General features: G+C 37.6%; 1 protein-coding gene across 2 annotated transcripts in view; it reads left to right on the forward strand.

Annotated features, from left to right (window-relative positions):
- Positions 1–16,775, forward strand: part of LOC149089463 (uncharacterized) — a 171,705-nt gene that overhangs the window by 80,402 nt on the left and 74,528 nt on the right. For both annotated transcript variants that reach the window (XM_089238742.1, XM_089238746.1), the window contains exons 18-19: positions 9,310–9,459; positions 9,914–10,060. In XM_089238742.1, the coding sequence (XP_089094868.1) occupies positions 9,310–9,459; positions 9,914–10,060 (297 nt within the window). The remainder of the gene's footprint in view (positions 1–9,309; positions 9,460–9,913; positions 10,061–16,775) is intronic.

Below are 16,775 nucleotides of genomic sequence, written 5' to 3' on the forward strand. Positions count from 1 at the left end.
GATGTCATATATTTCAAAAATACAGCAACCCAATTAAAAATGCAATTAATAAAAATTAAAAACAATATATACACATGATAAAATATTATACAATGCCCATAAGGAATATTATGGTTGTCTTATTCTAAGTATGGATAGCTTCTCGATTTACCCCAACATGTTTATCGTATTTCTTTTTAAACGTGTTGTGTTACAATTTACTACCTGCTGGGGTAAGCTATTCCATTTATTAACAATCATATTAGATAGAAATTCCTTGCGACACCATAACCTCGCATTATCCCTTACCAATCTATACTGGTATCCCCTTGTAAAAGAAGTCGATTGACGGTGTGGTAATAATTCATGGTCCATCCTGTTGAAAATGTTGAACATTTCGATCGTATCTCCCTGATGTCTGCGTTCATCCAATGTAAACACATTCAAAAAATGAAGTCTCTCTTCATAACTCAAGCCCCGTGTGCCAAAAGGGACACGCGTAGCTCTTCTCTGCACTCATTCAACCAAGTCTATGTCCCTCTGTAGGTATGGTCTCCAAAACCTTACAGCATACTCCAGTCCAGGACGAATTAGGCCTAGAAAAAAGCGGAAGAATGACTTTAGGAGAACGCAAAGAGACCTTTTTGAAAATGAGACCAAGCATTCTATACGCTTTTTTGACCACCGCTGAACAATGTTCAGAAAACCTAAGCCACTCGTCAGTGAGAATTCCCAAATCGGTGACCCTAGTTGCATCTGGGATAGTGACACCATTCAACTCGTAAAAGAACCGTGGCTTGTTCGAACCAAAACGAGCGACCATGCACTTATCAATGCTAAATGTCATGCTCCACTCATTTGCCTATTCTGCAATCCTGTCTAAGTTGGTCTAGAGCAACTCCCTATCGCTTTGATTCCCAATTACTCCCATTAGCTTCACATTATCTGCGAATTTGCTAGTAATCCCATCGATACCCTGATAGAGTTTATCGATAAAAAGTGAAAAAAGTATGGGACCAAGGACACTTCCTCGAGGAACTCCACTTGTGATTGTGACGCCTGTCCAACCAGAAAATTCGCTGTTCACCATAAGTTGTTGCTACCTATCTCTTAACCACGATTCTATCCAATTTAGCAAGTTGCCCCCAATCCCAATCTCGTGTAAATGCTTCAAGAGTTTACCATGTTGGACCCGATCGAATGCCTTCTGGAAATTAAGGTAAACAACATCTACATTTTTACACTTACCCAAGGCCCCTAGTCATGTGATCATAGAAGCAAAGGAGGTGAGTTACACATGACTTCCCCTTCCTGAACCCATGCTGATTATAAATCCCATGCTGATTATAATGTGATCATATCAGTGGTCGCACAATAATCGAATAAATAACTTTGTTAGTTTTAGGCAAAATTATTCGAATATTCTGAACGAAAATATAATATGAAATAGGCAAATGGAAAAATTTAGAAATATACTGACATATGTTTCAGCACTTATAGGTGCCTATTTCAAGGTGAAAAACGAGGTGAAAGAATACAGAAATGAAGCAAACAATTCTCTCTACTACCACAGACACACTCTCATTCTGACCATGCTTTTCAGTGGTACAGTGAACCTGAGAACATTTTTCACCTTGAGAATGGCATCCATGAGTGTCAATTATATGTTGGCGGGTAGGGTTTCTAAATTTTTCCATTTTCTATTTCACGTTGTATTTTCGGTCTTCATTAACAAAGGAAGGTCGTACACCTTCTGACCTTCTACATAGTCTGCAGGCTGATAACAAGAACTTACAACAGGGAAAAAAGTCTGGTACAACTTCATCTTCAAAATGCACCAAAAGAAAAAATAAACACCTAACTGACAAGCAAATATGCAGCATTGCAGCTGTCATGGCAGTTGAAAGGATAATTTTTCAAGCACTCCGTACATAGTGGTTGATAGAGGGAGATGAAAATAAACCCCTTTTTTTTGGGGGAGGGGGACAAAACTAACCATGTTCCAAATTAAAAAAAAAGAAAAAAAAAACCATAGTTTGACGATATAGGTATCAGGAGAATGCCTCTATTGCTTCCTCTGTTATCACACTGTTATTACATTTCACTTTTTTGCAAAATAGTCAGCTTTTTTTTTTTCAAACGATGGAAGAGTGCTCCTTGATTTTATTCTGGCTTGAATGAAGCCTTCATGACTCTCGGTTGTTGATACAGCAAAAGATGCTTCAGTCGTACGCACCGTTCAACTGCTTGTGCGTGACATGGAAAAAATTCGGTATAGATGGAAAAGTAGGTTCAGATCATTTTTGTGGTCCATTTCCAGATTTTTTATAATAGGTGGTTCAATCACTCGTACTTGATCCCATGCAATTAGTTCCGAATAGTGCTTAGTGTTGAAGATGTTGTTAATGTACCATCATTATTATTATAACGAGTCGCGGAATGGCAACAGTATAGCATTCGAATGTCGTTTCGGTTGTTATGGCAACATATGTCTAGGCGGGATGTTTATTATTAAAGTGTCAGTTATGTTCTCTTTCGTAATCGATGTAGTCGCATCACTAAACATGGTGGCAGCAGTGTTGTAAGTAACAGCGTGAAATCATCAGCCGACGGCCGCCGCCTATCCATGGTTTGCAGCTACCAAGTATCACATTCTGAGAAGAACCTGCAACGAATTGGAAGTTATTTTGCCGGAGATGGAGCAACTACCTCGCCCTCTGTCAACTGGACGACCAGCCAGAGCCATATTGAGTAGCGCTTTTTCTCTTGTGCTTAGATGACAACGGCATATGACTCTACGATGGTCTGGATTTCGCGTCCGATGAAGATGATCGAAAGGTGTCCGAGATCTTGGAGAAGTTCAAAGCTTTCGCGATCGGCCAGACGAACGAGACTTATGAGAGAGCCCTCTTCAATAAAAGAAGCCAAAACGAAGGTGAGTCGTTCGATAACTTCTTGGCGGCTCTTAGAAGCCAGATTAAAGTATGCGGTTATTGTGACAAATGTATGGACTCGCTACTCAGAGATAGAATTTTTGTTGGAATCCGAGATTCGAATACTTATACAGAGCTCGTTAAGCAAAGGTCTCTATCGCTTGAGAAATGCATTGATGTTTGTAGGACAGCAGACAAAGCCACTCATGAGAGTACAGTCCTGCGTTCACTTGCTGAGGTACATGCAGTCAAAAAACCCATTAGAGTTTCACAAGATCATAAAAGCTGTGAATGCAAATATTGCGGGATTGAGTATCCGTTGAGAAAAGAATCTTGTCCTGCATGGAAGCCCGTGTGCAAAAAATGCAACAGAGCTAATCATTTTGAGACCGTGTGCATGTCTATAGTGAAGGGTCAGATACAAGCAAGGCTATCATCCCCAAAGCTAGGCGGATCCGACAAATCGGGCACGACCCGGATGAGACTTATCCTGAACTGGAAGACGAGTATGTAGAATGTGTGTCTTCAGTAAATACACATTGTGCAAAGTGTGTTCTCCATGTCAACGGGCGAAGAGTGGTGTTCCAGTTAGACACAGGGTCGTCCATCAACCTATTACTCAGGTCAAAAGTAGCACAGAATACAAATGTTTTGCCATGTCGTCGCAAACTGTAAATGTGGAATAATTCTGAGCTTATCGCAAACGGGCCATGTAAAAACTTTGCCGCTGTGGTGGTCGAGTGGTTATAGTGGCGGACTCGCGATGCGAGGATCCGGGTTCGAACCCCACAGTGGTGGTCGGCTGAAGTTGGTTTTCTGTGGTTCCCAACTTCAAGGCGCAAATGCGAGCCGATCTCCCCGTTAAAAAGTCTCACCACAGAGAGCAACAGTCCTACAATGATAAATCATTCAATCATAACACTTCACTCTTAGTTAGAAAAACTGGTGGCAGATGGCAGCACTACACATAACAAGCATTACACAGAAACAAACTTTACGTCAGGTTGCACTACACATACATGCACATTCCCGCATGTACCAATTCGTTGGGGGTTCCGCGGGGGGTGGGGGGGGTGGGTGGGCGGGGTGCATGTGTGGTGTAGCAGTAGTAGGTAGGGCCTCCAAAAAATAGCTCGGGGATCCATGATGTTCTTAAGTCAGCCACCTCGTTGGGCAATTTGCCTGTTGTGGTGTTGTATTTGTATATTTGAAGTTTAGATTGTAAAGCTGAGGTACATAACCCTAAGACTGGGTGGCGACACACCGTGGACTTTGTTATAGTCGACCAAGAACTGTCACCACTCCTGGGGCTTCCCACATGTGAAGCCTTGAATTTGATATCTGTACAACACAGCAATTTCATCAGAGTTACCAATGTGATGTTGGAGCCAGAACTGGAAAGCGTTTTTTCTGAAGGAGTCGGCAAATTTCCGGGACAAGTCAAGCTGAAAGTGAATCCGGAAGTTGTACCTGTGGTCTCCCCTCCTCGAAAGCCTCATATTGCTCTCAGAGAAAAACTCAGGCAAGAGCTGCACCGACTCATGGAGCAACGAATCATCAAACGAGTAGTACAGCCAACCAGCTGGGTGAATCAGTTCGTGATAGTTCCCAAACGAGATGGATCACTGAGACTTTGCATTGACCCTCTCCACCTCAACAAGGCTCTTCAAAGAGATCATTACACCCTTCCAACCATAGATGACGTGTTGCACGAACTGGCATTGAGGTGCTCCTGGCAACGAGCTCCTTCAAGGGACTCACTCCCTCAACTCCATCATATGGCAAATGTGGTGGATTCGATTAGGAACATCAGCTTCTTACCAGTGTCTGACCATTACCTACCTATCATGCAACAGCATACGAAGAGTGATTCTACTTTGCAGGAAGTTAAACGTCTTATATTGGAAGGTTGGCCAGAGACTAACACAAATATCAGTGCCATGGCGGCGGCATATTTTCCATATCGAGATGAATTGGCTATCTCCAATGGCATTATTGTCAGAGGAGACCGCATTGTAGTGCCAACAACACTTCGAGCTGAAATGAAGAAAAAAATAATTGCAAGGCATAAATGCATGTCTCAGTCGAACGAGAGAAGTTGTCTTCTGGCCGAACATGTCAGGAGATATTCGGCAGTATCTCGAGTCATGTGGCACATGCGCTGCCTTCGCTCCAGCCCAATCAACTCCAACGATGATAGCTCATGATATTCCTCTGGGCCCGTGGCTTAAACTGGATGCTGATATTTTTCAGCGAAATTATTTGGTCCTGGTGGATTAGCAGGTTCAGCAAGTTGCTGGTTGCAGCTTCAGCAAGTTCATAGAAGTAGACTTCTTGCAAAATACTCTAGCTAGCACAGTAATCCACAAATTGAAGCAAATAGCATCATTTTGCTCGGCACGGAATCCCTTGCATGCTCATCACAGACGGTGGTCCGTAATTCAAGAACAAACAGTTCCTAGATTTTGCTAATGGCTGGGGCTTCCGTCATCTCATGTCGAGCCCAGGGAACAGCCGCTCCAATGAACAGGCGGAATCTGCTGTTAAAATTGTGAAATCTATCTTCAAAAAGTGTGCTCGCTCAGGAGAGGACCCATACCTGGGCTTATTAAAGCTCAACGTAACACGCCAGGTAGTCAACTGAGGTGCAGTCCTGCGCAAAGGATCTTTGGAAGACCTACATGGACAAGCCTGCCGACCAGTAGCCAGTGTCTACAATTCACTCTACCGCAGGTTCCTGAAGTCCATGCAAAGTTGCTAGAAAGGCAAAATGAGATGGCTCAGCGACATAATAGAGCATCACAAGACCTTGTGCCATTGCATCCTGGAGCTTCAGTGTGGCACCGGAACTCTCTACACCAGAGACTGATTTGGGAAGAAGCGTGCGTAACAAAACAGATCAGTCTGCGCACGTATGAGATCGTACAAATGAGGGCTCCACGTTGAGAAGAAGTAGACAATTCATTAAACCACGTGTCCAACAAGATATGGAAATTAAGCAAACAGCTTCACAGCCAGCCTGTCACCACCAAGACAATATGGCATCCCCACCTGAGATGCAAGAGCCTGAGTACAAGCCAGACAGAAGTGGTCCTAAATCTCCAGCAACCAAGGATGAGGTATCACCCCAATGCCAGGTTCCAACACCACAGAAACAGGTAGCAGGCCCGTCATCACAGACAATCCGGGATAATGGATCTTACACGGTAACAAGATCGGGTCGCCTGGTAAAGCCTCCATCCAGGCTGACTTATTCTCATAAATTGTAAGAAACTTATGGTTTTCTCCTAAAGGGAGGAAGATGTTGTTAATGTACCATCATTATTATTATAACGAGTCACGGAATGGCAACAGTATGGCATTCGAATGCTGTTTTGGTTGTTATGGCAACATATGTCTAGGCGGGATGTTTATTATTAAAGTGTCAGTTATGTTCTCGGTTGTAATCGATGTAGTCGCATCACTAAACACTTAGCAGAAAATGTTATTTTCGGAACATGTAATGTACAGATTACAGATTTCTGCTTCTGATAATCCTTCATTTCTAATTTTCAGAATTCTCTTGATAAATGAGTTTTGACTCCAATTTTTTGTAAATGAGATTTTTATCTGAGAGTAATGATAGCAATAAATTCTTCAGGTGGGCGTGGAAAGCATTTCTTTGAATAACTGGGTCAATGATGCATAATGTTTTGTCAGGTGAAAACCTGGATAACTCCACTAAATTGAAAAAATGTCTTGCTCCATCACAACACGATGACTGTATCTTAATGTTGAATCACATTGGTGCGTAAACTTTCGTTATGTACTAAGTCAAAATGCTACAATTTTCATTGGGCTTTTCTGTTGCAGAGTATAACCTTAAAATAGTGTTAGCTGTTTAGCATGCGAAAGTTTACCTGGATCACAATGTGATAACTAAGCAGGTAAATCACCCATTTCTATTGCCCATACTATTTCCACAAGATATCTCTGATCTGCACTTAAATCACTGTTTTCACTGTCCATTATCGGAAGGTTATTAAAGATTGGTTTAAATTTCACAATACATAATCTTTCACAATTTTTCAAACTTTTCCAATACCACCTTGAAGCCTGTGTGAACTGATCGAACATCCATCTAGATGTTTCACAAGATGCCTTAGAGGCAACTCATTAAAGTGAAAAAGACAAATAAGCCATTGCAAGAGATGGCCTGTTTCTTTCTCTATTAATCTGATAACACCATTTTTATAACCAGTATTGGTAACAGTCCCGTCATATCCGAACGCCATCAATTCTTTCATATCAAAATCTTGCTTCAAAAAGGTCTAGGATTGATGACTTTATATCCCTTGCTCTACTGCTTCTTGGAGTTGTGTGACTGAGATAAATTGACCTGGCTTCTTTCAATATAGTTATGTGTTCATCAGATATGGTTCTTTGAAAAGAACCTACCTTTGACATTGGCTAAGGTTTTGTCTTTTCGACCATCAAAATATATTCCTCACACATTTGTTCTAGGAATTTTATCTTGCAAAAGAACTCTCTGTGATGCTCTTTCATGCCTTATTTTCATCTGGTCTGTTGTCATATTTGGCTTCTCTTTCGTCAATAACCCAACATCTTCCAGCACAGCATTCGCAATAATTGCAGCTGATCAATCAGATCGGTGAGACACACCAGTTCTATCACAAGCAAGAGCAGTATTTGGTAATTTAGTTCTCATCTGTTAGGATGATGGTAAAACTTCAAAAGCAAATGAAGCACTTGCTTCGGCACCGATTGATGCATTAGCTTCAGTACTTGTAGATGGAAATGCTAACTTCAACGATAAACTGTGTTTTTGGCTCATATAGGTCATTTTCTTCAGAATCGTTGGATGTAGATGAGTTTTTAGTGGTTGATGAACTAGTTCCCACCGTTTCTTCTTGAGATGACTTCAAACGGGATACCATTTCCCTTTGTTCATTGTTTTTGATTTCTTCGTTGTTAGGACACCTACTTGACCAATGGCCATCTTGCGTGTACTTCTTTGATCTTGCAAGAAATCTCTCTCTAAATTTCGGACCTTTCTCAACTTGTCACACTTACAGTCTTCAAAATCACATTTGCATGCTGCAATGTCAAACAATTTCCATGCTTCGCACTGAAAAAATGAAGTTCAGCTTGAAAGTGAGAGAATCTTTCCTTTGCTTTAATACTTTTCTGAGGATTCTTGTATTTACAGTAAGTCTTTGAAAATTTTGCATATCCGTTGGTGAGAAACCGTAGGAATTGAAGCAGTTTTCCAAATATTTTATATCTTTGGCACAATAATTTCAAGAATGTCTGCAATAGCTGGATCTTTTCTTGATTGTTGTGCCTTCATATTGCGTTGAGTCAGCAAATAACAAAACATAACATCGCCATAGGTGGACAAGACCCGAAAATCCAACTCTTTAGGATTTCCTAAAATGTCACAGCCATAAAAGCTTCTGGTCATTATTTTGACTGCTATACACCCTCTCAGTTAAGGGGTAAGATTGCAAATGAATACTGAAAACTAGGGAATAACATAGAGGTCACTGAACGAATCATGTGTGGAAGGGGAATGGCAAAGCCTCCTCTGCGGTGTCATGTTACAGAATTCCACACTTGCGTTAAACTTTAGGGGCGATGAGGAACCTCAAGAAGTTTGAATTTTGGGGAAAAAAATTAGGAATAGTATTTCTTCACATAAAGGCATATTTTAAATTCTATTACAATAGCAATTTCAATTTTTATTTTCGTTCCACCCTAATATAGAGTTTTTTATACTAATAAAATACAATACAATAAGATATATTAACTGTACAGACCCATTTTGTCAAACTGTGCAGACGCAGTTTTTCATTCCATCAACTTTCACTTTCTTCAGTGCCATTTTTTTTGATTCTATATTTTGCACTTGAGGTATACACTATAACAGGTATTGATAAATCAAGAAAGAAATTTGGATGCCAGCCAAATTTTTCTAGGAGCCAAACATTTTTTTAAAAGAATGGTCAAAATATTTTTTTTAGGCTTTTCCAGGACTTGGCCATTTTCCCTGTTGGTGAAAAAGGTTACATAAATTCTAAAAATTTTTCATTGTCCCCAGATTCTCATTTAGTAACCACACTTAGAAAATTCCAAGCGCTAATATAGATTTTTTTAGTTACCTAGTGATTTGATGCCTGAGGTTTGTCAAACCTTGCTATAGTGTTGGGCTGCCCAAAAAAAATAATGTTTAATTTTTCTTTGTATGCCCACATTAGTAGGTTCAGCTAATTTTTCTTTGATAATGTCAAATATCATATATCTATGATAACGCCAAATATCACATATCTATGATAATGCCAAATATCATATATCTATGACAATGCCAAATATATCATTCCTGTAACATGTTTTACAGGAATCCCAGAAATCTAAGCTAAGACAACGAACTCGTAAAGCATCAATATCAGGGTTAAACTATGAGAGTGCTCCAAGCAAAGTATCAGATAGGTTGCCTGAAAATGGCAGAGAAGTAATGGTTTCTACAAGGCAAATGGAGGAAAAAAAGGTAAATTTTAATAAAATCTCTGAATTTCATTAGTGTGTAACGAACTAAACATTTTTCTGTAGAAACCTACAGGAAATAGAGTTTTGGCTAACAAAATGTGATTTTACAACAATGGTTTTCGTTAGCCAAGGTATGAGTGTACTGTTATTCATGTGTTCATTTTTTTTCAAAGTCCATCGTAATTCTATCTTTAACTCACAAGTATGTTTTTTGTTTTTGAATTAGAACAGACTATGCTTTTGATCAGCCAAACTTTACCTTTTGTTATGAGAAATACCAAATATTGCTGGTTTGAAGATTGTTTTTATTTTAAATTTTATGTTGCTCTTCTAAATTCAAGAGACCCAGAAATGTGTAATTTTAGTTGAAAAAAATATGAGATATAGGTTATAGCATATGATAATGTGTGGTAAAGGTTATAATAACAGCAAGCTGTTTAATCTCTCTTCCACAGAAATCTTGTACTATCCATACATTGATAAATTCTGGTATTACCTCCAAAGAAATCAGTCATATACGTAAAGTATCTATGGCAGACACAGGCTATGTGAGCAGCTCAGGTGCCAGAGATTCTCCTGTTGACACACCAATATTTGATCCTGTAGGTTATTAATTAATCTGATTCTGTTACTGTTTCTAAAAACAACAGTTGCATAACAAAAAAGTGTAAAAATAAGTCAAAAATATCATTGAACAATACCACCTTATATTTTGATTACATTTTATATAAAAATATGATAAAATTAAATTCTCATTCTCAGCTTTGTTTCAATGACTATTTATGTATATAAAAGGATTAATCCATAAATGTTTAATTGTGTTTGCATGTTCTCTAAACAAATCTTATAATTTTAGACAGATCTCTACCAAATTTTGCATATCCACCAAAGAGGACCAGATTTAAACAATCGGTTACTTTAAAAATTCACCAGGCATGTGTTTCAGACATGCTCATCCCTTTACTATTGTTGGTCTTTTCTCTTATGCTCCCAGTTATATGGTAAGAACCCGGGCTGTGTGTGCTGCGACGGTAGGGTTTGAACCCGGATCCTCGTGATGCAAGTCCGTCACTGTGACCACTCGACCACCACAGTGGCTAATTGAACTAGCTATAATAACCAGCGCTGCCCGGGGTTTCTTCATTTACTGGGAGGATTGAAAAAATGAGAAACCATTATAAATGAATGTACTATTATACAAATAAAAATACAATGCCACAACAAGCAAAAGGCGCAACGAGGTGGCTGAGAAAAAGATGCCCATAATAAATATGGATGTCATATATTTCAAAAATACAGCAACCCAATTAAAAATGCAATTACAATATATATATATATATATATATATATATATATACATACATACAGTCAAACCTCGTTAATGAGTCACTCTTGGGAGAGCAAAAATATGACTTAGTAAGCGGAGTGACTGTTAAACGGAGTAACACATAGCTGTGCCAATTCCTGCCTGAGGACAATTGGGACTTCCAAAAAGTGAACCGGTAAGCAGAGTGACGTGTTAACCGGGTGACGCACTAACGAGGTTTGTCTGTATATATATATACATGATGAAATATTATACAATGTCCATAAGAATACTTATGGCTGTCTTTTTCTAAGTATGAATGACTTCTCGATTTACCCCAACATGTTTATCGTATTTCTTTTTAAACGTGTTAATTGTGTTGCAATTTACTACCTGCTGGGGTAAGCTATTCCATTTATTAACAATCATATTAGAGAGAAATTCCTTGCGACACCATAACCTCGCATTATCCCTTACCAATCGATACTGGTATCCCCTTGTAAAAGAAGTCGATTGACGGTGTGGTAATAATTCATGGTCCATCCTGTTCAAAATGTTGAACATTTCGATCGTATCTCCCTGATGCCTGTGTTCATCCAATGTAAACACATTCAAAAAATGAAGTCTCTCTTCATAACTCAAGCCCCGTGTGCCAATAAGGACACACGTAGCTCTTCTCTGCATCCCTTCAATTAAGTCTATGTCCCTCTGTAGGTATGGTCTCCAAAACTTTACAGCATACTCCAGTCCAGGAAAAACTAAGCCTTGGAAAAGCGAAAGAATGACTTTAGGAGAACGCGAAGAGACCTTTTTTCAAAATGAGACCAAGCATTCTATTTGCTTTTTTGACCACCGCTGAATGATGTTCAGAAAACCTAAGGCTAAGAACATAGCGGATGCGGCGAGCAAAATGACGAATGAGAAGGAAGAGAAGCGAGACGAGAATATAGCTGCGAGCAAGGAACATGGGTAGATATAGGTAGAACATGGTATACACATAGTACGGGCGTTTAATATAGTAGAGAGTATCGAAAAGAAACTCGCAATCAGCTTGGTTTTTTTAAATTAAAGAATGCTTAAAAATTCCATAATTATAAAAATCATTGCTCAGACATCAGTTTAGAAATAATAGTGTTGAGTGAATATCACTATTTTTAAATATAACTACGGAAATATTCCTCATTATTTTGGTCGCTTTCCGCCCTTCATCTTTTCCCGCGGCACTTGAGTGCGATCACTTCTCGAAAGATCAATGATATTTTCTACTAAATTTATGAGTAAAAAACTGAGAAAAAATCAAGTTTATCAAAGGCCCCCCCCACCACCGTTTAAATTTGTATTATTAGCATAAGCGGGAGGGTAGAAGTAGGAAATCCCCCCTCTGAATAGCTTTATTTGTAGAAATATTTGTTGGTTTCATTGTTTCTACACAAGAAATGTAATTATTAACACCCAAAAAATCCAGTGTAAAAAACATTTGGTATGCTTAAAGTATGGAAATATTGATAGTACACAGAAAATAAACACATAAAACTTGTCAATTTTTCCACAGAAACACATGATTTTTAATTCAGACGACTGAAATACATTTACCCACGCATGGTGCAGGATAGATTAGCTTAAAACTCAAAATATAAATGCTATTAACTCTGAATATAAATCATTTTCGGTTTTGTTAAGCACGTGACACGAAAAAAGTTGGATGGGAAATATATGAAAATTATATTCGGTACTTGCTGTTTTCATTTGATCTTCCACACCATTTTGAAGTATGTCGAGCACTTTACATCAATGATTCTGGTGACATTTTTGACCTCATTACCGCTTTTTAACGGTGAAAACAATATCTTGAATGCGCTGCTCTTATCGGTTATCGCAGAATTCCCGCTCTGCTGCGGTGCGCGGCACTATACGCAGACACATTGGAATCAGTGTGTTTGATTTCACTGCTTGGATCTCTTCTCCCATCGTTGCTTTGCTGTCCGTTTCACTATGTGTTCAGCCTAAGGTGACCTTAGTTGCATCTGGTATAGTGACACCATTCAACTCGTAAGAGAACCGTAGGTTGTTCGAACCAAAATGCACTTATCAACGTTAAACATCATCTCCATTCATTTGCCCATGCTGCAATCCTGTTTAAGTTGGTCTGCATCAACTCTCTATCGCTTTGATTCCCCATTAGCTTCATGTCATCTGCGAATTTGCTAGTAATCCCATCGATACCCTGATAGAGTTTATCGATAAAAAGTGAAAAAAGTATGGGGCCAAGGACACTTCCTTGAGGAACTCCACTTGTGATTCCTGTCAAACCAGAAAATTCCCTGTTCACCATAACTCGTTGAGACCTGTCGCTTAACCATGATTCTATCCTATTCAGCAAGTTGCCTCCAATACCAATCTCGTGTAAATGCTTCAGGTGTTTACCATGTTGGACCCAATCGAATACCTTCTGGAAATCAAAGTAAACAACATGTACATTTTTGCCCAAACCCTTTGTCACATGATCATAGAAGTAAAGGAGGTTAATCACACATGACTTCCCCTTCCTGAACCCATACTGATTATGGCACAATACATTATTCTCATCTATCTACTTCACAAACTTCCTTTTGATAATAATTTCCGAAATTTTCGAGACGGAGCTCGTCAAACTCATTGGACAATAATTGGACACAGCTTCTCTACACTAGAGTATAAGCTACTTTAAAAGTTCATCAGAGCTGGGCAAATGCCAGAAATGGGCAATAAACTGTTCGGCAACAATGGTTCTTGGGCCTCAACAATCACTTTCAGAGTGTTTACTTTTATTACTGTGGTTCCCTAACAATGCATTTCAGACATGCATATGCCTTTACAATGGTTTGTCACTTCTTCAATGCTGCCAGTATTATGTATGATAATACCAGGGTCCTCAGGGAATGTGCTAATGAATTGTTGAGGCCAGTCGCACAGATATACAGTAATGTTGCTGAGGGTATCGTAACAAGGGATCAAAACTTGCTAATGTTGTTCCGATATTTAAGAAGAGTAGTAGAGAAGCTATATAGCTTTGCATATATATATAGGCCTATGCAAAATGTTTTTGAATACGATAGATCTAAATTTGTAGATTTGTATAGAGAACATAAACACGCAGACAGAAAATCAATTTTATATATATAGATTAGAAATCATACACTTTTTATGATCATTCCTGTAAAAAATTTAACTAATGTACAAAAATTTTTCATATTCTTGAAACATTTTTTTTTGTGCATAAATGCAAAATATTTTAAACTATTTGGTACTAGCTACAATACCTGGCACTGGCAGGTTTTTTTCATATACTGGGAGCATTGAAAGGGTGACAAACAACTTTAAAGGTATAAACATGTCTGAAATTATTGTGTGGGAACCACATTAACCAAAATTAATATTCCAAAAGTCATTGTTAAGACGAAGACGAACCATGTTGCTGGATAGTTTTTCAGTCATTTGCCCAACTTTGACAAACCTTTAAACAGCCTATTGTTCAAGTCAAGTCCCGTTTAGAATAAATGGTCTTTCGCAAAAAAAAGTGTACATTCTGCATTTTTGAAGCAAAAAAATTCAAAGTTGATTTTTCAAAATAAAATTGGTCTCAAATTATAGCCACTGATTTAATATTTTATAAATATCTTTCACTTTTCAAGGAAACAGTTATTTTCTGGATATGATGCTGAAGTGAACTCGGAAAGAAAAGTCACCACGTCTCCGCCGGGACACGAACCTAGGCCCTCTTGCATACTGGGCAAGCATGCTACCATGACTTTTCTTTCCGAGTTCACCTCAGCATCATATCCGGAAAATAACTGTTTCCTTGATATCTCGGGCTGAGAAAAAAGTCATCTATCTCACTCTAAAATCTTTCACTTTTATTTTTTGGGTTCTATGACTGAAAGTCGTGAATTTTGTCCATTTCTGTTATGCTTAAAAAAAGGCAGTTTTAAAAAATTGTTGACTTTTTTTTCTTGTTTTGATGGTTTTTCTTGATTTTTTTAAAAATAGAAAATAGAAAAGTTTATTTTTTACATATATTTAGCTACTTAAAATCAAGACCTTTTATTTCTGACAGACTGGTTTAGTAATTTATAATTTAACATCTTAGTTTGAAGTGTTCTTAAATGTTTTGTGCCTGTGAACTGCAAAAATGCTTCCCGTAACAGAATGCACAGAAATGCACTCAAATATTCTAAATAGGCTACACTTTCATTTTCTCAAAAATTATATACAAAATGTGATAGGTGACTCAGACTCCTTTATAACCTTTGAAAAATGGCCTCTCCCATGAGGGAATTCAGAAATCACACATCCTCCCTCCCTTGTAGTTTGAATTTTGGTTCTGGTAAAATGTTTAAAATTTGTTCAAAGCGGACACTGGACTTGCTCAGCTGTATATTATGTCATCATGGTGATTTTTCCTTCACTTCAAAATATTTTGTTGAAATTGAATAGTATTTTGATGTTGGTATAAATCTCATATTTATTTTATGCCTCTTGCATTAGTGTTCCAGAGTGAACTTGTTGGGGGGGGGGGGGGTAGAGCCTGGAAATGAAAATAATATAGAGAAATAATGGTTCTGTTCCATAAAATACAGAATTTATTATCATAATAATGACCTTTACTCATACTAAAATGCCCCTTATTACACATCTCCCCTGGATCTGTGCCCCTGGCAGTAGTGTTTGATCGTCAAAATCAAACACTACTAAACTTTCATATTTAACTGAAAAATAACATGATGGAGAATGCGTGTGTTTGTGGTAAAAAGTTTAAATTGAATAAATAACTTATTAAATTTTACTTAAAACTTCAACTAATTTAACTAAGAAAACTTTAAATCATAATTCCCATTCTGGGGCATTGGTTGAGTTTTTGGAAGATGTAACAGAGTGGATAGATTAGCCTATTTTTTTTTCTTTAAAAATTTAAATGATTGATAAAAATTTTCATTATATTTTGAAGCCTATCTTCATGCACTTGATGTTGATGGTATGGTATTTCTTAATTTGTTTTAGATGGTATCTAATTTTTTTTAAATCTTTGTTTATAGCAAATCCTCAAAATCTGGCTGTCCCAGCTTGAAAAAAAGTGTTAGGAACTTAAGTGCAAATCTGGAATTTTTTCAAAAAACTTAGATTCATGTTTTATATATGTGCCATAGATGAATAAAACTGACAATAGAATTTGGAAGAAAAAAAATTTACTTATGAAATCCAAAAATTTTTCCAATCTTAAAATGCCCACTCTGTTACGGTCATTTGGAAAATATATTTTTATACCAGATTAAATCTGATAACACTTTCAAGCTCGTTGAAAGGTTCACTTTTAATACTTGATCAAAAATGAAATAGATGAAAAAAAATCCTAATCATTTATGATAATGAACAGGGTGGGCATTTCACAGTGAAAAGTCTGGTACTAAAGACACAACATGAATATTAAGTTGTTTTTTCAAAAGTCAAATCCAAAAAAGTTGATCAAGCATTAAAAGTGAACCTTTCAACGAGCTTGAAAGCATTATCAGATTTAATCTGGTATAAAAATATATTTCCCAAATGACTGTAACAGTGTGGGCATTTTAAGATTGGAAAAATTTTGGGACGAAAAATAGTTTTTCATAAGTAAATTTTTTTTCTTCCAAATTCTATTGTCAGTTTTATTCATCTATGACACATATATAAAACATGAATCTAAGTTTTTTGAAAAAATTCCAGATTTGCACCTAAGTTTCTAACACTTTTTTTCAAGCTGGGACAGCCAGATTTTGAGGATTTGCTACAAACCAAGATTTAAAAAAAATTAGATACCATCTAAAACAAATTAAGAAATACCATACGACAGACAATTAAATGAAGAATTAGAAAATAATAAAAATTACTACCAAAGTCTCGGAAATGGTTTCTAAATTTTTTTAGGAGATGGCCCATATTCAAAATTTGGCAATGATCGGTTTAAAATTGTGGATTTGTATAAAGAACATGCAAACACA

This window comes from Pholcus phalangioides, unplaced genomic scaffold (genome assembly GCF_987345545.1).
Source record: "Pholcus phalangioides strain wild (caught in Gottingen) unplaced genomic scaffold, Ppha-v1.0 ptg000002l_1, whole genome shotgun sequence".
NCBI lineage: Eukaryota > Metazoa > Arthropoda > Arachnida > Araneae > Pholcidae > Pholcus > Pholcus phalangioides.